Source organism: Pyrus communis, chromosome 7 (genome assembly GCF_963583255.1).
Source record: "Pyrus communis chromosome 7, drPyrComm1.1, whole genome shotgun sequence".
NCBI classification, from domain to species: Eukaryota; Viridiplantae; Streptophyta; class Magnoliopsida; order Rosales; family Rosaceae; genus Pyrus; species Pyrus communis.
Window position 1 is genome coordinate 22,383,013 of NC_084809.1, and position 22,300 is coordinate 22,405,312.

General features: G+C 37.8%; 1 protein-coding gene across 1 annotated transcript; it reads left to right on the plus strand.

Moving 5' to 3' along the window:
* Positions 1–17,996: 17,996 nt before the first annotated feature.
* On the plus strand, positions 17,997–21,314 carry LOC137740396 (shikimate O-hydroxycinnamoyltransferase-like). The gene is made up of 3 exons (XM_068480274.1): positions 17,997–18,067; positions 18,281–18,732; positions 20,039–21,314. The coding sequence occupies exons 2-3, from the start codon at positions 18,313–18,315 to the stop codon at positions 20,933–20,935; spliced, it is 1,317 nt and encodes a 438-aa protein (XP_068336375.1). The 5' UTR covers positions 17,997–18,067; positions 18,281–18,312; the 3' UTR covers positions 20,936–21,314.
* The last annotated feature ends 986 nt before the right edge of the window (positions 21,315–22,300 follow it).

Consider the following 22,300-nt stretch of genomic DNA (forward strand, 5'->3'; position numbering starts at 1 on the left):
AATCCATTAATAAATTTTTCTTTCCAAAACGGTTGATTACTATCTTCGCGAAGCATGACTCTAGACATAAAAACATCTTTATACCATCTGAAATCACTTAAGGTTGGGCACCTTAAGTTACTCAGTTGGTCGTGAACTCTAGTAGTGACATTACTTGGTGTTCCTATAAAATGTTCTATAATGGTGTAAAGTAAGGTATTTACTCCATCAGGTATTCTTTGTCCTATAGTTTCATCAAAGATGGGGAGTCCTTCCTCATCTTTTTTAACTGCATGGCGTATCTCATCTCTGGACTGAGAAGTTAAGTGGTTCTCCCACCAGGAATGAAGCATTCCTGTAAAACCAGTGACTAAGAGATCAACGATCTGTGTTTGTGTAAGACTGTGATTAGTAATGTAGCTATTAGCAACCATGGACATGTGTTGGAGTTTGTTGAGAAGTTCTTGTTCTGACAATCCATCTATATTCCATTCATAGAGTTTGTCAGCAGAGACTGAAAATTGATTTTGAATGTTTCTTTCTTCAAACTGAAGATCTGGGGGTGTTGGTGTGGGATACCAGTTTTTTGTAAGAGTTGTAGGGTTGACTGGATTAGTACGAATACGCTTAAGATCAAAAGTTGGTTGAAGATGAATATTTTGAAAAGCATTTTCAATTTTTGAATAGAAGTATCAATTTCTGTGTCCTGAGAAGAGTTTGAAGTAACTGTTTTTTCTTCTTCAACAGAAACAGCATGGTTTTGCAAAACATTAACAACTTTCTCTTTTTTGAGCTGATTGAGCATCTGGTCCATTTTTTGCATAGTAGTCATTGACTTTAAAGCAGTAGAACTTGAAGAAGTATCAGTGAAATTCACTAATGGCTTTTCTTTTTGAAAAGATTTTGGCTGTGACAATTTGTCAATTTTGGTTTCAATTTTATCTAACTGTTTTCCAATAGTATGAAGACTCTGGTTTGTAAAATTATTCTGCTCAATGACAGATTTAAAACCTGCATCTTCTTTTGGAATTTTGAAAGGAGTGGCAGAAATGTTGGTATTGCCAGTGGAAATCAAAATAGTTTCTTTGGGAGGATGACTGGAAGAAACCAAAGTTTTGTCTTCCTTAACCCAATTTTCTTTGGTAACAACCGTAAGTTTGTTTTTGGTTTGATCGTGTTTTTCAATGAAATCAAAGAAAGATATTTCAAATTGGTATTGCTCTACAAAAGCTTTCAATTCAGCATAAATAGCTAACTTTTCTTCATCAGAATACTTTTTTCTGAAAACATTTCTTCTGAGAATATTTTCAACAGATTCGATGTCAGCTTTGAGCTTCCTCCATCGAATTTTGTATGGTTTGTTTAAAACAAGTAATTGGTGATTCACCGATGTTGTTTCAAAATCAGAGGCTGTAGGTGAAGTTGGTTCTTCTTGATTTGGAGGTTGATAAACAGGATGTGCTACTTGTGAAGAGGTGTCTATAGACTTTAATTTAATTAAATCATTGATTAATTCTTGTTGGGCAGCAGCCGAGTTGGCTTCTTGCTCCTTTAATTTTTTATTTACTAAAGACTTGATTAAATCTAGATCTTGACCCAATCTATTGGTTGATGTTGATCCAGAAAAAGAATTTTTACTAGAAGCAAATGATTTATGCGAATGCGCTGATTCGCAAGATCTTCTTGCTGGACGATAAAAATTAATTTTTACCGTACCATCAAAATATTGCTCAACATTGTCAAGATTGACAAGGCTGTTTTGTATAGCTACTAGCTTGCTTTCGTTAATTAAACACCAATCCGAAGGTAGACTGATGTCTGACCACCTAATGGTTCTTGGGACTTTTATGTTTGCATTTTCTTGAGCTGTTTGAATTAAAAGAGTGTGGTTTCGAGGACTTTTGGTTAAAGCTTGAAAATGCATATTTGTGCCAGTGACTTTGTAATAAACTCTGTAAATAAGTGCCCAAGGCTGTGTTCCTTTTAGGACTTGGTATCCTGAAGTTTTGATATTGAGTGTGAGTGCTTTCAGCATGTGTAGATCTGAAAGACTTATGGTGAGATCTGGAAAACAATCAAAATGGATAGGTCCGTTGTAAAGACTGGATTCAATCATTCCAAGTATGCTATCACTGAAGTCAGTGAATCTAGCATCTCGGAGACACAAAAGAATAGAGGTATTAAGACCTTTTCTTGTTAATGGTTTAACAGCTATTTGAACCAAACCAATATGAATATAGTTGTGATCATCTTTCCTATGGGATTTAATTTGTTCGGGAGAAAATAATTGACAAGTCTCATGTTCTTTGCTAAGAGCATAAGCCTTCTCAACTGTTTTAACATGATGTTCGGATTTGAAAGAGGTCAAAGACCATTTTTTCTTGTAAATATTTTTGCTTGAAATTTTTGGAATATTCCAATCACCAAAATCAATACTTTCATCAGTTTGAAAATCAAGCTTTTGTTCTTCATTTACAATGTCTGGTATAGTTCCTAAGTTGGATCTGAAGCTAGTGTTGGCCATTGGATTAGATCTAAGCAATATACTCGTGATAAACACAAAACTAATATACTATATGCAATACTTAAATGATTCACCTTCCTCGTGTGTCTAAACCCTTTCCCCGCTCATGCGCTCTGCTCATGCCTCTCCTCGGGCTTTACTGTTTGGACCACGCCTTACTGTTTGGTTAAGAGTTTGAAGAACGAAGGACTGACAAATAAGAAATTGTAGATAGGATAACAGAGTGTGAATATCGGAAGTAAATCAGATAGATGCTAATGCAATTACCAACCACTTGGCTCTGATACCAAATAGGGCGGAACTAATAGGCGGTAAAACCGTCCATAGAATCAAGAGTGCCGAAGTAAAGCATGTATAAACAAATCAACATTTCAATATATTGAATGAGGAAGAAATAGGGTTGATTGAAACGGAATATCCATGGATGACAGATAATAACATGAAAACATAAAATCAAATTAAACATAGATGATATTTCCATGAAAATAATGAATTAAAATTAATGATGCAGCTAGGTTTTGAAAATAAGTTTTTATTAAAACTTACTGCAAGTTACAAACTGTTTTGCCTAATGGCAGACGATGAACACAAACAAAGTGGAGCTCGCAGGCATCCTTGATAATAATAATATGTATTACAAGTGTTTGATATTTCACTGAAGATTTCTCTGTTCTTTCGAATACGCAAAGAATTCTTTTTTCGACTAAAGTCCCCTTGCTCTGAGAATGAGCCTTCCTTATATCCTGCTGAGTGAAATGATTGAGGCTAGGATAATTGAGCCAGGAATCCCGCTTGCATGTGCTGGGAGCTAGAAAAGGCTGGCAAATTATGAAAATTCACTGTGGATTCACGCTGTGTCTTCAGAAAAGCTGGAAGAACAGTGATTTGTCTGCTTTTCACTATTGGTGAATAGCGACTTGTCTGGAAACTAAAATGATGACAGCTACTGCTCATGATGTTGTTTCGGATACGATCACATGGGAAATTATTACACTTCTGAAATTCAAAATTCAAATGGATCTTGATCATCCGGGAAAAATGCCCACTTGGCGGGAAGCTGAGACGAAGCATCAGAAGCATCTGAGTCTGAGTCTGAACTTCCTCTTTTATGAAGTATTGCTGCTTCTGCCATAAGCTGTTGGGCCAAATCCAGGAGTTAAAAAGATTTAGATGACTTTTCCTTCTTCTTGGCACTGGAGGATTTGGAACACTTTGATTTTCCCTTAAGAGAGGATGACGGGCTGATGTTTGAAAGAGACTGTACTGGTTCCTGAGCTTTTGGTAATTCAGGAAATTGCTGGTTATCTGGCAAAGCCTGTGCTGAAGGTGCAGAAATTGATGGAGCTGGGACCTGAGGAAATTCTGATTTTACTAAATCAATAATTTTCTGATGGTTGAATTTGTCCCTCCATTTCACCCACCGGGTTCTGTAAATGCCACCATTGTCTGCTTCGAAGTTCCATTTCAGGATCCACGGGATCTTGTACTTGGCCATGAACAGAGAGAAGAGGGAAACCCTGCTGTCGAAACGACTACGATCAAATTTGTTCTGAAACCTGTTGATGAGTGCTTGACGAAGGTCATCTGGAATGAGAGAGACATTTGGGCCATGAGTAGCCCACCATTCTGGAAACCATGTTGGAAATCTCAACTTGAAATTTTTATCAAAGGTTAAAAACCATAAAGTGACTAAAATCAGCTGTTTGGTGGAGGAAAATGTTAGTCCATGCTTGGATATAATCATAATAATTTTAATGATTGTTCGGGATGAGAACATGTTGGGAATGAAGGGGTTTGGTATGGTAAAGGGGAATTCCCCATTCTTGCTCAGTAAGGAATTTTCTGATGTGGAGAGAATGATACAGTATTTTGTTTTCTTGGGTGGTACTGAAAATAGGTTTGATAGCAATGCTTTCTGTCTCAGAGAGAATGGCTTGGTAATATTTAAGACTTTTGTAAGATTCGGTTGGAAGAAAGTGGTAATTCGGGGGAAGGAGAAGTTTGGCAATGCACTTTGGAGGTTGATTTTTATCAATGTGATGGGGAATGCTAAAAAGCCTTTCTGAGTTTGGATTTTGGAGATAAGGTGACGTTTTAGCAAAGCTAGGTGTTTCTGGAATTGAAGGAGATGGAGATCGAACTGAAGAATAAGGATCATAAGGGGTAGCTCATGCTGTTTGGTAGTTTGGACGGATATTTCTTATAGTTCATCCTAAGGGGGTAAATCTGTTTGTGATGGCTAAGGCCGATGAGGAATCGGGAATAGATTCCTATGTACTGGTGCTGGGCTTGGGGCGAGAGTAGCTGGAAGTCTTCTCTGATTAGTACCCATTCTTCCCCTATAAAATTCTCTTGTTAGAAAATCTGGGATGCAATTCTGGCTGCCTTTAATGTATTCAATTTCAAAATAAAAAATACTTAATATGGCTTGCCATCGTGCAAAAATCTGTTTTGATGCAATGTTTTGAACATCTTTTTGTAGAACATGTTTTGCAGATTTGCATTCAACTCGAACCAAAAATTTTTGATTTAATAAATCATCTTGAAATTTGCTAACGCATAATACAATAAATAATATTTCTTTCTTAATAGTACTATAATTATGTTGAGTAGGATTCCAAACTCCTGAATGGAAACGAACAATTTGTTCACGAGCTTCGGAAGAAGTTTTCTGCTTGAGGATACCTCCATAACCAATGTCAGATGCATCGGTTTCAACTATCTTGAATGAGTTGGGAGTTGGAATGCCAAGGCAAGGCAAAGTCTTGACATGATTTTTCATCTGTTTAATAATAGAAGTATGAATTTGAGACCATGATGGAGGATTCTCCTTGAGACGATCAAATAAAGGTTTGCATTGTTGCCGAAGATGAGGATAAAATTCAGAAAGAAAACGCTGAAGTTGAGTTTTATCAGTGATCTGATCTGGGAATTTTTCAGCAAACTGGATGACTCGATCTATGGGCAGAAAGGCATTACATTCCATTCTTAGTGTCCGAAAGGAGTAACAAAAGCAGTTTTGTATTTATCAGATTCATGAATTTGAATTTGTCAAAAACCTGATTTCATATCAAATTTAGAAAAAATAGTTGCTTGAGAAAGTCTCTTTATCAAATCTCTTTTGTTGGGGATTGGATACCGAATCCATTCCAAAACATCATTCAAAGGTTTATAGTTAATAACCAATCTTGGAGTGCCTCTTTCTAATTCAGCGTTTTTCTGGACATAAAAAGCAGGGCATGACCATGGGGATTTACTTTTTCGAATAATTCCTTTTTCCAGAAGTTGGTTAATTTCTATTTTACAAAACTCTAAAACTTCTTGATTCATTTGAATAGGTCGTTCTTTTGTGGGTATTTTTGACTCATTGAAATCCTTAACATAAGGAAGTTTAACAATATATTGTTTTCTGTGCCAAAAAGCATTTGGGATATCTGAACAGATTTCCTTAGCAAGTTTATCACAAAACTGGCTAATGGATTCTAACAAAGACTTATTTGTTAGCTGTTCTTCAATTCTTTTGTGTTTAGTTTCTTCTTGTAAGAAATTAATCTGTTGAGTTTTTGCATTGATTTGGTTAAGAGTTTTGGAGACACTGTCTTTTTAAAGTTGTTTTAATTTTTTGAGGTCTGTTTCCATGCAGAACTCAAGGGTAATTTTTTGACCTAAAACATTCGTAGTGATACGGTTATGATGAACTTTAAAAGGATAAATCAAAGCAATGAAAGGGAGTCCCAATATAACTGGATCAGAAATATTTTTGATTAAAACAAATGGAGTTTTAAAACAAACATTGTTTTGACAAACATCGGCTTTAGGAATTTCATACTTTAACTTCATCGGGGATTGATTTGCAGCACTAAGTACTTCAGTAGACTTGTGATAATACTTAGTAGGAATTAACCTTTCTTGAATGCAATTCAAGTCTGCACCCGAATCAATTAATGCTATGGTTTCTAAATGAAAATCTTCGATTATTATCTTGATTTTAGAATACCATTTTCTAATTCTTATTTTGTTTAAAAGACCTAAGACTAAATCTTGTGAAGGAGCTTTGCTCGAGTGAGCATCAAAATCGCAGTTTGAAGAAGAACTGTCCTGTTCTTCGGTAAGTGTTTGAAATTTTCATATCAATACACATTTTCAATCCTTCCTTCTGGATAACAATAACTATGTTCCCATAAGTAAGGGTATGATAAGGTATGATACCTTCTTCATTTACTAAAACATTTCGGATTTTGTGAGCAAAAAGATTTGGTAATCCGTTAATAAATTTTTCTTTCCAAAAAGGTTGATTACTATCTTCTCTAAGCATGACTCTGGACATAAAAACGTCTTTATAGCATCTGAAATCACTTAAGGTTGGGCACCTTAAATTACCCAGTTGGTCGTGAATTCTAGTGGTGACATTACTAGGTGTTCCTATAAAGTGTTCTATAATAGTGTAGGGTAAGGTATTTACTCCATCAGGTATTCCTTGTCCTATAGTTTCATCAAAGATGGGGAGTCCTTCCTCATCTTTTTTAATCGCATGGCGTATCTCATCTCTGGACTAAGAAGTTAAGTGCTTCTCCCACCAGGAATGAAGCATTCCTATAAAACCAGTGACTAAGAGATCAACGATCTGTGTTTGTGTAAGACTGTGATTAGTAATGTAGCTATTAGCAACCATGGACATGTGTTGGAGTTTGTTGAGAAGTTCTTGTTCTGACAATCCATCTATATTCCATTCATAGAGTTTGTCAGCAGAGACTGAAAATTGATTTTGAATGTTTCTTTCTCCAAACTGAAGATCTGGGGGTGTTGGTCTGGGATACCAGTTTTTTGTAAGAGTTGTAGGGTTGACTGGATTAGTATGAATATGCTTAAGATCAAAAGTTGGTTGAAGATGAATATTTTGAAAAGAATTTTCAATTTTTTGAATAGAAGTATCAGTTTCTGTGTCCTGAGAAGAGTTTGAAGTAACTGTTTTTTCTTCTTCAACAGAAACATCATGGTTTTGCAAAACATTAACAACTTTCTCTTTTTTGAGCTCATTGAGCATCTGGTCTATTTTTTGCATAGTAGTCATTGACTTTAAAGCAGTAGAACTTAAAGAAGCATCAGTGAAATTCACTAATGGTTTTTCTTTTTCAAAAGATTTTGGCTGAGACAATTTGTCGATTTTTGTTTCAATTTTATCTAACTGTTTTCCAATGGTATGAAGACTCTGGTTTATAAAATTGTTCTGTTTAATGACAGATTTGAAACATGCATCTTCTTTTGGAATTTTGAAAGGAGTGGCTGAAATGTTGGTATTGCCAGTGGAAATCAAAATAGTTTCTTTGGGAGGATGACTGGAAGAAACCAAAGTTTTGTCTTCCTTAACCCAATTTTCTTTGGTAACAACCGTAAGTTTGTTTTTGGTTTCATAGTGTTTTTCAAGGAAATCAAAGAAAGATATTTCAAATTGGTATTGCTCTACAAAAGCTTTCCATTCAGCATAAATAGCTAACTTTTCTTCATCATAATACTTTTTTCTGAACACATTTCTTCTGGGAATATTTTCAACAGAGTCGATGTCAGCTTTGAGCTTCCTCCATCGGATTTTTTATGGTTTGTTTAAAACAAGTAATTGGTGATTCACCGATGTTGTTTCAAAATCAGAGGCTGTAGGTGAAGTTGGTTCTTCTTGATTTGGAGGTTGATAAACAGGATGTGCTACTTGTGAAGAGGTGTCTACAGACCTTTAATTTAATTAAATCATTGATTAATTCTTGTTGGGCAGCAGCCAAGTTGGCTTCTTGCTCCTTTAATTTTTTATTTACTAAAGACTTGATTAAATCTTGATCTCGACCCAATCTATCGGTTGATGTGGATCCAGAAAAAGAATTTCTACCAGAAGGAAAAGATTTATGCGAATGCGCTGATTCGCAAGATCTTCTTGCTGGACGATCGAAATTAATTTTTACCGTACCATCAAAATATTGCTCAACATTGTCAAGATTGACAAGGCTGTATTGTATAGCTACTGTCTTGCTTTCGTTAATTAAACACCAATCCGAAGGTAGACTGATGTCTGACCACCTAATGGTTCTCGGGACTTTTATGTTTGCATTTTCTTGAGCTGTTTGAATTAAAAGAGTGGTTTCGAGGACTTTTGGTTAAGGCTTGAAAATTCATATTTGTGCCAGTGACTTTGTAATAAACTCTGTAAATAAGTGCCAAAGGCTGTGTTCCTTCTAGGACTTGGTATCCTGAAGTTTTGATATTGAGTGTGAGTGCTTTCAGCATGTGTGGATCTGAAAGACTTATGGTGAGATCTGGAAAACAATAAAAATGGATAGGTCCGTTGTAAAGACTGGATTCAATCATTCCAAGTATGCTATCACTGAAGTCAGTGAATCTAGCATCTCGGAGACACAAAAGAATAGAGGTATTAAGACCTTTTCTTGTTAATGGTTTAACAGCTATTTGAACCAAACCAATATGAATATAGTTGTGACCATCTTTCCTATAGGATTTAATTTGTTCGGGAGAAAATAATTGACAAATCTCATGTTCTTTGCTAAGAGCATAAGCCTTCTCAACTGTTTTAACATGATGTTCGGATTTGAAAGAGGTCAAAGACCATTTTTTCTTGTAAATATTTTTGCTTGAAATTTTTGGAATATTCCAATCACCAAAATCAATACTTTCACCAGTTTGAAAATCAAGCTTCTGTTCTTCATTTACAATGTCTGGTATAGTTCCTAAGTTGGATCTGGAGCTAGTGCTGGCCATTAAATTAGATCTAAGCAATCTACTTATGATAAACACAAAACTAATATACTATATGCAATACTTAAATGATTCACCTTCCTCGTGTGTCTAAACCCTTTCCCCGCTCATGCGCTCTGCTCATGCCTCTCCTCGGGCCTTACTGTTTGGACCACGCTTTACTGTTTGGTTGAGAGTTTGAAGAACTGAGGACTGACAAATAAGAAATTGCAGATAGGATAAAAGAATGTGAATATCGGAAGTAAATCAGATAGATGTTAATGCAATTACCAACCACTTGGCTCTGATACCAAATGGGGCGGAACTAGTAGGCGGTAAAACCGTTCATAGAATCAAGAGTGCAGAAGTAAAGCATGTATAAACAAATCAACATTTCATATATGTATATATATATATATATGCGCCTTATGTTTCTAGAAACTGTTTAAATGGTTGTTAGGTTTTAAATGCCATATCGTATGCAGTACATACTAGAATATGCATTTGTATAGTTGTGTATATTACTACTTAATGTTGCAGACGCTCAGGTAAGCCTCAGGTGAGTATATTTTAATGGTAGTGGTGATGTTGTGCATAATTATGTTGGATTGCATTTAGTGATTTATATCCTGCACCTCGGTGTTAGTGCTCCGCCTGAAGTCAAGGCCTAGCCTTCATGTGATCGTTCATCTCCCGCACCACATGCTTACCTTGGATCCAAGGCAGGTGCCAACCTGTCGTACATACGACATTAGGTGGTTCCGACTCATAAGTTAATTGCGATACTTCACACAACCTTCATGTGATCATAGCACTTGAGTGTATTTATTTACACCTAGCCTGTCGTACAGACCACATTGGTAGTTCCGACTGGTGTGCAGGATTTGATTTAATTGTTGAGTTATAGATTCAGTTGTACAGGTCACGTTAGGTGTGACTTCAACTGATATATCACTTTATACTAGTACAATTCACCTGGCTCACTTATTCATGGTTGAGATGATTGACATGGCATACACATGGTTTGTTATTCTCAAGCATAGTTTTTATATATATACAACATTATTTTCTGGGAAACTTATACGGGTTTTACTGTGAGGGGTCATAACTTTTGGGAAGATAAATGGTTTTGAAAAGCTTAGTTTTTGCCAACTCACATTTTCTATTTTGCGCCCCTCCAGGTTCTAGGTAAACTTCGGCGTTGGTGGCTTACGAGGAATCTTCGGCGGTTCTGATAGACATCCATCAATGTAGGGTTTCTTTATGTTCTGTATAATTATTACTTAGTCTTCTGGACTGCACTTCGATACCTATGCTCTGGTTGTGTGTATCTTTACTCTAATCACTTTCAATGGTACTTATAAGCTAGTCTAAGGTAAGATGACTAGTAGTCTTTATTTAATCGTATTTTCATATCATTACCACTTCCACACATCGTACATGGTTACATCACCCTCACGTGATGGCCAACACGTCTCGATTGAGGTTGGGGTATTGTTTGGGCCCGAAATATTATTGCTGGGTCGGGCAGCAGGATGTGCTCGGCCCAAGGAGATGATAAATACTATGGGCCGAATAATAAGGCCCGGGCCAGCTGGCAGGGTTGGCCAAATCCCATCAGAAGTAGTCCAGATAAATAGAAAGGTCGAGGAAGTCCTGGTGCAACTAGGATTCTCGACCAGCAAGGAATGAAGTCCCGAAAAGAAGGAAAATTCAGAATCCCAGTAGGAGTAGGTTTGTTCGAAGAAGAAGCGAAATAGGACAAGGACTCCCAATCCAAATCGGAGTCGGTTTCAAGGAATGGGGCACTATAAATACAAGAAATCATGCAAGCAGAAAGGACCTTCAAATCAGCATACAATTGCCCTGCGCAAAACCTCTCAACACCTTGAGATTTTTTCCTTTTCTTTTCCTGCCGACACACCTTCAGTTTGGATAAACAGCACTGTGGAAGCGCCCGGCGAGCACCTTCAGTTTGGATAAACAGCACTGCTGCCGCAGAATCAGCCGACCGAGAAGCATCTTCAGTTTGGATAAACAGCACTGCGTCGAGGTCGACCGATTATCTATCCAAGTCTCGGTCGAGAAAGGTTTTCGAACCTTTGTTGGCAGAGGTCACCTTGCTAGCTTTCTCGGCATAGTTAGGTGTTACGAATTACATTGCTCGGCGTACTGGTCGCCGAGTGGTTTTATGATTGGATACTCACAAGTGAGTTTCAGGGTTCGGCATTCCGACGGCCGAACTACGTTTACCATCAAGACACACATCACGTTCGAGTACTTGTGCCCATACACCTTGGTCTCGATTCGACGTGCTTATACTCTCACGAATATAATCACAGTGACCGAATCGGGCTCGGACGATTTGTGAACTCCGCAGAATTAGCAGCCTTGTCTTCAGGCTGTAGAACCCAGAGACCGATAGTGTTCCTTCCTCGGTCGCAATCGCAAGTTAAAGAAGTCAGCGACGCGCTCAAAGCTACATCAACAAATTTTACTCCTTGGCCAGACTCGGCCGACGAGTTGGCACGCCCCGCATTCGACCGAAGGACGTAGTTAGCTTATTAGTTACTCGGCCTGCGCGCCACGTAGGTTTTGTAATTTTTAGGGTCAACAGGTATGTTAGGCGTTGTACAGGTCTTGTGCTTGACCTAAGCATGTCCCAAAAGTCCCTTTTCAAATTACTGTATGCACATACATGCACAATATGCACATTGTGCACATTATATGCACGTTATATATACATTATATGCACAATATATGCGCATTATACGTACACCATGCATATGGCATGCTCATAATATGTACATTTTGTCCAAAAATTTGTAATCAATTAATAATCGAGAAATTAGGACTTCAAATTAGAGTAAGTACATATATGTGAAATTAGGGCCTTCAAATTAAGGCTTTCAAATTGCCAATCCTATCACATAAAGAGTGCATGTACATCAACGTACATGCACAACTACTAAACTTATCATGACCACAAAGTGGCACAATGACCCACAAACCCTACCATTGGGTTTACCCAAATCGGACATGCACATTATATGCACATCATTTTGTCATAGTAATATAGTTTTGACTTTTGACTTTAATTTTTTATTCAAATTCAATGCAGTACTTTTTATTTTATTTTATTAAAGTTCATAAATAAGTTTTTTTTTTATTATATAATTGACTTAATACTAATTGCCGAAGACGTAAACGTTTCAATTAGAATCTAGTAAAGTTTACCCTTTGACAAAAATAAAGAAAATCACTTTCCAAATTTGGAAAGTCAGCCCAAAACCTTGAAATCCAACCCAAATTGTGACCCGCGCAACCATTCATTTTCCAACGCCGATTCCGACTAACTCTGACAGATTTTTCAACGCCGCCACCACCACCATTTTGAAGCTCTCACTCCCCTCTAAAAAACCCACCCAAGAACCAACCTTTTTAACCAACACATGTGGTGGGGCATGGTCAAGGAATCTGGTGATTCCAAAATGAGTCTGGACACCTTTTTCATTTTTCCGACAAATCAACGAAGCGATGACCAACGCAACCACCGAGCTCTATAGTCTTTCATTCCAAGAGTAAAACTTGACTAACCTTGACCATTTTGTACCACCATAGATGGCAAATTGAATCTAGGAAGTTTTAGGCACCCGCTGACTTTACCGGATCTTTCGTCCACTTTTGAACTTCGTTGCATATATAAAAATTGATCCTTGTGTTGAGATCTACCTTTTTGTAAAATTTGGGTAGAATTTGTAGTATGTTGGAAAACTGGGTCACTAAGAACCACCACGTGTGGCAGCACTTGTGGCGGTGCGTGGGAAAACTAAGTTTCATGGATTTTGGACAGCGAGAAGTTCTTAATGTTCTGAGCCCATATCCAAGGCCTGTTTGTTGAAATTTGATACGATGGTTTGATTATTCAATTTTGGGATAATTGTATCGTCGTATGATTTTTGTAATTAACAAATATGCGATAACATGTCATTCCTAGTTGACGTGCATCTTGATTTATGTGCAAGTAGCATTATGCCTAGTTTTGCATGTCGGTTTTACTAAGTTTCCTAAGTGGGGTTTTATGTATTGTATTAGGTTCTTTGGAGCAATGACGGTGAATCTAGAAATGGCAAGGACCCAGGTGAGTGACTTTAATATAATGTGATACGGTTATTACCTATGAGAACTTCCTTGTTATATATTATGTGGATATAACATGGATTTGCAAATGTTTTATGGAAATATGTGCCACTATAATATGTTTACTTGATATTGTTATCAGAAATATATCTATGTTATGCTTGAAATAATTGTGAAATATGAAGGCTAGTAGATGATCGCTAACCAAGTACAGGAGTGATGTGGCATCGAATCAGAATCACATGGATGGTCCCACATGGTTAATTCGCCTTACGGGACCATACCATTTGAAGGTTGCACTTGGTTAATCTGCATTGAGCAACCCTAGGATCGCGCCTGGTTAATTCACATTGGGCGATCTTCATTACCTAGGTATGAACATACGTAATTTAGGGATGATCATGCTTGGTTAATTCGCAATGGGTAATCACTACCTATCAATGTTCGTAGAAGTGAATCTGCTTGGTTAATCCGCATTGAGGGTCACATACTATTTGGTTACCTTTGTAGGCTTCGGCCAAACTATGTCTCTCTATTGTCCTAGACTTAGTATGTTGTTACACATAGAAAGAAAAGATTGAAGGCATGTGTGGCTCAATCTAGCTAGAAGTAACGAATGAATCAAATAATTTATATGATGGTGTTGCCTAAAAAAGAAGAGTCAGATGTAACTCATTCCTACTCGACACAAAAGTAGATGCAATGTTGAAAAGGATACCAATCTCATTCTTACACGTGAATGTATTTACGATGGTATGTTATTCCTACACAACTTCAAGTTGTGTCATGACTAATAATTATCTTGAAAGACGTGTGGTGAGATTCATAATTAAGAACCACTCCTATATGCATTTAATGAGTGGTATGGTGGTTAAGTTATAAAATATTTGGCAATCGAATCTTTGTATTAATTCAAAAATGATGAAAGGTGAGTGGTGAGTCATAATTCGAAGAGAATGATGACATGATAATGATGGTAATCAGATTGACAGATTGATCTAGTATTCAGAGGAAAGTCTTGTGTAGACATAGCACTACTTTTACATTTAATCATTTGATCTTACTTATATGCACATATGTTGTATTATCATCACTTACACAAGCTTCACAGCTTATCCGGGTTTTGCTTTTCCCCATGTGCCATTTCCATGACATAAGGTTGTTTTGCAGAGTATGGGGTAGGAGTTAGAGGAGAAGATTTCAGGTGGTGTATGTTTCTTTGTGGGCAGTGCACTCGAGAGTAGGTATTGTCACCCTTTATTGTAAGTTATTGGGTAAATTACACATTAACACCTCAGGTTTGGGGTCTATTGCAACGTCTTACAATATCTTCAAAACATTGCACTTTCATACCTCAAGTACTATTTTATTTCAATATAATACATCCGTTACAATTTCTATCCATTGGTCCGTTAAAAGCTGACGTAGCTACCACATTTGTGCTGATGTGGTTGCCAAATTTGTGCCACATGGCAAAAAAAATAATTTCTTATGTATTTAAAATATTATAATAATTTATCCTATTAAAAATAAATAATAAAAAAATTAAAAAAACCCATTTTCTTCCCCGAGCCCTTCTCCTTCCTTGTAACCCAAACAACCCATCTTCTCCCGTCCAAGGCCCCCGCTGCTCTTCCTCCTTCGTCCCACCGTCGTCACCTTCATCTCGGAACCCAAAACATCATCTGCATTCTCGAAACCCATTTCGAAAATCCGCCTCGAAACCCATCTTGAACCTTCACAAACCCATCTCAAAAGTCTCTTCCCTTACAACTTAGATCCGGCGAGATGCTAATGACCAACTCCTGCAACCTCAGATTCAATCCAAAACCCAAAATCCTTCGTCTCTCAGCATCTCTGCCATGGTGACCAACTGAGTCGTACATCCTTCAAACCGTACCACCGCTGTTCTTTCAAACTGCACTGCTAATGAGTTTTCAAAGGGGGGGTGAGAGTGAGAAATTGGGTGTGTGGGATTTGTTAAGAAATGGAAATTTCATGGTGCCAAATGCTAGAGGGATTGCGGGGGTTTGGACCTGGGAGGGATTTGAAGGTGTTTCCATGGAAGGTGGAGATGCAAAGTGGAAAGATGGAGATGCAGAAAGAGGGGTAGCTGGAGAAAGAAGAAGGGAATGTTACGTTTTTAATTTTTTATTCAAATTTTTATTTTTTTAATATTTAATTATTTTGGTTCTCCACATCACCTAAATATATTAATTTTATATTTGTCATGTCATCAATTAATGGTCAAATTAACGGTTTGACTAACGGATGTATGAAATTGCAGTAAAATGATAAATAATGTATGAAATTGAAATGTTTTAAAGATGTTGTATGAAGTTGCAATAGCACCAAAACCTAAGGAGGTAAAATGTAATTTACCCTAAGTTATTTCTGTTGAAGCTTTGATGTATATTGTATGCATGAGTTTTAGTGACTCTAGGTATTTTGTATTGTACCACTACAGTTTATCGTTATGTATCGATTTTGAGCTTATCTGATCAAGATCGAGGCATGACAAGTTAAGTGTGTGTAGTTCTAGACCATTGAATAAGTAAGGTGTTAAGATAATTTTTGATAAATATTGAAGGACAATTTTGTGGTTTTTAGTCATAATAATTATCTCTAAAGATAGATTAAATTATGTATTTGTGCAAGATAAATGGAATGCAACATATCTCTATAATCTATAAGGAGTTTGGATACGCAAGTGCATTTGTTTGGCCCTGAAATAATAGCATGGGCCGAAATGGGTTGACTCAGAAACCACAGTTCTCGCCCCAGTAAATATCGTTTAGGCTAGTGGGTTTTTAGCCCACAAAAAGGATTAGTTCGAGTGAGTCCTCGTAGAGGTAGGACTATGAAAAGATTAAGTGTAGCTCGATCGAGTCCTACACAAATTGAAATTGCCAAGGATAAGGATAAGTTTTGGATAAATATGAATTATGCTAGAGATCAGAACGCATACATGATCAAATAAAGATGAATAAATCTCATAATGGGACTAGGTTTAGAGTCCTAGTGAAAATAAAAGAGGCCGCGAGACTAGATGGAGATGAAGTTTTAGCTAAGAATGAATAAAAGGAATATTGAAGCAAAAGACGAGCAAACACAGTCTAATTAGGACTCTGCCTTGGCAGGATTGTTTATCATGTAAGTCTCACCTATAAATAGAACTCTAAAAGAGGCTCCACAACTAAAGCCCATTTCAACTCAACAAACAAACAACCCAAATGCTCTATGCGAAAACCCTTACTATATGCGAAACCCTTCCCACACGCCTGGAAAAAAAACATTATCCTAACCCTCCCACCAACACATTTTCAGTTGGGATAAGTAAACAGCACAGTATTGGCAATCGACAACATCTTCAGTTTGGATAATTGAGCACCCCTGAAGTCATAGAACCAGGCGATTTAGGAGCGTCTTCAGTTCGAACAAGTGAATAACACTGCCTTTGGTTGGTTGGTTGTCTATCCAAGTCTCGGCCAATGAATAGTTTCCAACTTTTTCATCTAAAGAGGTCACTTCATTAGCTTCCCAGGGAAGTGAAGTGTTCTATGATTAGTTACTCTAAGGTGCATTTCGTAATTCGGCATTCAGACAACCAAACCACGTTCACCATAAAAATGCTCATCTCCTTTGAGTACCTGTGCCGCTATACCCTCATACCGATTTGGCACACTTATATTTTCATAAATATAGTCAAGGAAGCCAAACCTAGAGCAGGAAGTCCTCAACTTCGCAGTATCATGTATCAAAATGTTACGAAACATTATAAGGGCTTATAAAAAGTTGAATCACTATTGATTGCCAATGAATTTAGAGTGAAAATTCAATTTCCATTCATATAGTGGTATACAATATAGATAAAACACATTACCTTGAGTGATATGTCTTTTTATAAGGAGAATATTAAGTAGTTTTTTTTTTTATCCACAATTTAACTTGTAAGTAAGAGTATAATTGAAGATTCTCTAAAGTCCTTCACCGTTTACCGGGCATTAGAAAGTTGGTGGAGAATAGGAGTTGAAGCTAGAAGAAAGACCTTTGTTAGGTTTTTTTGGTTTTGTTTTTCTTTTCACTCTTCACATATATTTTAAAACAAAAATAAAGAAATAAAAAGGAAAGTGTTGGTTTCTTCGTACTATAGGTCACCAACTCTACTGATTCTTGCATTATTTTAAACCAAAGGAGACAAACCCAACGCAAGAGGGAGGTCTCCACCAACTCCTATCCATCACTTCCGTTCTATCTAAAGCAAACTAAACCCATATTACTTTTCTTCTCTTCTTTTTTTATTTTTTATTTTTTCAGAAAAAGTAACAAAAACAAAAATGGGAAAATTGTTGGCGGTGATCAAGGATTGCATTGCAGTTTGACGTGGTATGTTGTGAGTGGGCACGGTAGGTGAGTGACAGATGCTCTGCTCCTCCGCGCTCGCTCCAGATATATGCACTTAGTTGGAAGGTCTCAACAACACCCTCCCTCCCTCCTAAATAAGCACTCTTCCTCTCTCCTTTCATTCTCCTTCCCATTTCCCAATTTCCACCCATCTCTGTGAATTCTTCCCCTTTCCCTTGCCTCCATCTCTCTCTACTCTCTCTCTCTCTCTCTCTCTCTCTCTCTCTCTCCGCCCTTCCTCTGCTAAAGTACGCTGGTAGCTCGCAACACCCACATTTCCAGGTAATCATATCGGTCCTTCTTTTCTTCTGGTTTAATTGTCATCTTTTAACGTTCACCGACGGCGCATGTTAGCAACGACGCCGGACATTTGTTTTGACAAACGACGGCAGACGTTACAAGAAAACGCGAGAAAGGAATGAGAATGATTTTTAGTCAAATTAAATACCACCAAGGACGGCGCACGTTAATAGTGTTTTGTTGGGTGCAGCGCAGGTGTGCCAGGCGGGGCCCAACGAAGAGCGAACATGGTGGTCAACGTTACCGTGAGGGAGTCAACGATGGTAAAGCCGGCGGAGGAGACTCCGAAGAAGGCGCTGTGGAATTCGAACGTGGACCTGGTGATTCCGAGCATTCACACGCCCAGCGTCTATTTCTACAGGCCGAATCAAAACGGTGGGTCCAACTTCTTCGACCCGGCGGTGCTCAAGCACGCTCTCTCCAAGGCCCTTGTGCCGTTCTACCCCATGGCGGGGCGGCTGAAGCGCGATGACGACGGCCGTGTCGAGATAGATTGCGGCGGCCAGGGTGTTCTGTTTGTTGAGGCGGAGACGGGCTCCGTCCTCGATGATTTCGGGGATTTCGCTCCCACGCTGGAGCTCCGGAGGCTCATCCCGGCCGTTGATTACTCTGCTGGCATATCGACTTATGCGCTCTTGGTGTTACAGGTATTTTATTTATTAGTTTTTCGGATGGTCGTTTTAAGTGTTGTCGTGTAAGTTTTTTATTTGGTCAAACACATTTTATTTGAATTGGTCAACTAATTAATGATCATATTTCTTGTCCGCATATAAGCATAGGACAATGCTCCAAATGCTACATCTTTGTAGGGGTGTCCACCTAAATTCAGCCTCTGTCATGTTGTGATTAGTAAATTTATTAGTTAATTCTCTCCGGATTGGTGGAAATTTAAGGAATCAATCAATCGTGTTCGTTCATCGTTCATTGTATGATTAGTTTTCGTTAGGTATTGTTTGTGTTCAATTTTAAATAAAAAAATTCAAAATAATTTATAACTACACGATATACGATGAACGGATACGATTGATTAATTTTTCGAATCATCACAAAAAGAATCCAAATAGAATCTTAATTCTTCTTTTAGAATAAACTTGTGAGTTTGAATAAATAAATTACATGTGTAAGTGAATGACTGTTAGTTTTAAACTAAACTAAAAAAGAAAAACATATTGAATTTTGACAATCGAGTGCGTGCCCTTGGCAATTGGCATTAGCTTTACTCGATACTTGTTTGCATCACATATATGACCAGGCATTTATTGTTTTAAACTTGTGTAAAAATATTTACCTAAACAAGTGGGTGGCAAAAGTTTGGTCATACAAATGAGTCTCGTTTTCCCTTCATTAGATTTCGTATCTTTAACACGGTCAACTAATTAGCTGATGGATCTATAGTTTAGAAAATGTGGGTTATATAGTAATAATATTGAGATGGTCATTTGGTAACAGGGTGGTGTTATCCACAAATCTTTGTTAATTTACGTCATTTGATTTTTTTCAATTCATTCAATTAGGCAATTGCTAATTAAAAAGAATGTGAAATATAAAAATAGGTGCGCAAGTAGCACCACCATGATGGGATTTTGGACTAGTGATATTGCAGGTGACCTTTCGGCTCGAGTAAAAATCGATTTTGGACTAGTGATATTGCAGGTGAAATTTTTATGTGTGTTGACAATTTGGAGTAAACTCTGCGTTTAGATTATAACATAGTGTTGAAAAACATACTACTTGTATTGCATATAATTTCTTAAGGCTAAAAATCAGATTTCTTCATTATATCATTAATTTGATTTGAACTTCTCCACACTTATTTAGAGGTCCTAATCTCCATGTGATGAAAGTTCAAGAAGATACTTAATTAGGAAAAAAAGGGGATGTTATTGTTGTTGACCATGGTAATTATTCAACAGTTGAGCTTACAAGGAATGGTTCGGTTTTTACTCTTTGCAGGTCACGTACTTCAAATGCGGAGGAGTGTCACTTGGTGTTGGAATGCAGCACCATGTAGCAGATGGATTTTCTGGTCTGCACTTTATTAACACATGGTCTGATATGGCTCGTGGTCTTGACCTTACAATTCCTCCATTCATCGACAGGACATTGCTTCGTAGCCGAGACCCACCTCAGCCTGCATTCCACCACATTGAATACCAACCTGCTCCACCGATGAATACCCCTCTGCAAAGCGCAAAACCTGGTGCTGCAGATACCACCACAGTCTCCATTTTTAGATTAACGCGGGATCAGCTCAACATCTTGAAATCCAAGTCTAAGGAAGCGGGGAATACAGTCAGCTATAGCTCATATGAGATGTTCTCAGGTCATGTTTGGAGATGTGTATGCAAGGCACGTGAACTTCCCGATGATCAAGACACCAAACTATATATTGCCACTGATGGAAGGTCCAGACTGCAACCACCACTCCCACCTGGTTACTTTGGCAATGTGATTTTCACAACAACACCAATTGCTGTCACCGGGGATCTCCAATCAAAACCAACTTGGTATGCTGCCAGCCGTATCCATGATGCTTTGGTCCGTATGGATGATAATTATCTTAGATCAGCCCTCGACTATCTTGAACTTCAGCCTGATCTGTCTGCCCTGGTTCGTGGAGCTCATACATTTAGATGTCCAAACCTGGGGATCACTAGTTGGGTTAGGCTGCCAATCCATGATGCCGACTTTGGATGGGGTCAGCCCATTTTCATGGGACCTGGTGGAATTGCATTCGAGGGGTTGGCGTTTGTATTACCAAGTGCAACCAATGATGGGAGTTTATCGCTGGCCATTTCTCTGCAATCCGAACATATGAAATCCTTTTCAAGGTTGTTGTATGACATATAAGGAAACGATATGCCAGAGAAGTTTAGTCTGGTTTGAGTTATGGCCAGCCGGTCATCTTCAGGTTTGCCTAAATTTTCGAAAGTGGTCGTGTTTCTTTCCTAGTGCTTTTTTGCTCATTCATGGCTAATGTCAGTAGGAATACTTATGTCGGTTGACTATTTGCTAGACCTGATATAGAACATAAGTTGCACACATCTAAGGACTTTGACAACAATTCTATTACTCATTGGAACTAAATTTACATAATGTTTAATTTTGTTATGTCACTTTGGTTACAATCTGGTATAAGTTCCAAAAATTTCGGAATCATGTATGCAGAACCTAAAGATCTGTTTTCGTTTTATTTTTACTGGTGTGATCTTACTTTAGTCATATACATTTGCCATGTTTCATGCTATTGATCGTCGCCTATATTTTTGGTGCTTTGGTTTAGAATTAAGGAACTCTATACTTTTACTAATTTGCGGAAGATGAAAATGCAGATAATCAGTCAGAGAATGCTGAAGTACTGTTTATAATTATACACAACAATCCTGGTACAAGCGTACAAACAATTTCTGTAAACTTACCAACAAATAGGATTAACAGATAATAACCACAGAAAATGTGAGAAATTCCCAATTAACAAAGCAAAGCTTATCGACCAAACAAAAACAAACCAACCCTCATATTCAGTATATGTCTCTGACGAATCGGAGCATGTCATAGTAAATGAAAGGGAAGAACAAGAATCAAAGCAGAGGTTACTTGCAGCATGGTTTTAATGATGAGAAAAGGCTGCTGGGACCTTGCGAGCACCGGTGTTGCACTACTTTTCTCAGTTGGGCGTCGATGACCTACATCTGCACCACCATTTGCCCCTTTCCCTCTTTGGTTCTTCCTTGAATCATCTGTTCCATATTTTTCTCCATACAGACTGACTGAGCCACCCACACCAGCACGCCTCACTACCACAGAACATTCAGTGCAACATTAGTCGGTGGTTTGAAAGATCAATCAACTGAATAATAAAGGTAACTTCTTACCATGAATTTCTCTTCCTTGTACACCATGTTCGTGTTCTAACTCATAGACGCTCGTGTGGGCCAAGCTTGAAAGGGCATGAGTGCATAAGATGAATAAGAAGCATGTAAGTAATTTCATTCCCATTCCTTTCATTTTGTTTAAGACTGCCAAAAGCTAAAGGTTTATGCCTCAGCCTTTAGGGATGCTTATATATATTCTCTAGTTTGTAGCTACACATATTTAGAGAATCTAAAAAGGAACTCAGCAAATGGTAGCGTCAAAGAGGAGCAATCCATCTGTTGGATAAGCAGGCACATTCCGAAACCCTACAATTTGTGCTTTGGAGGAATATTGTTAAGC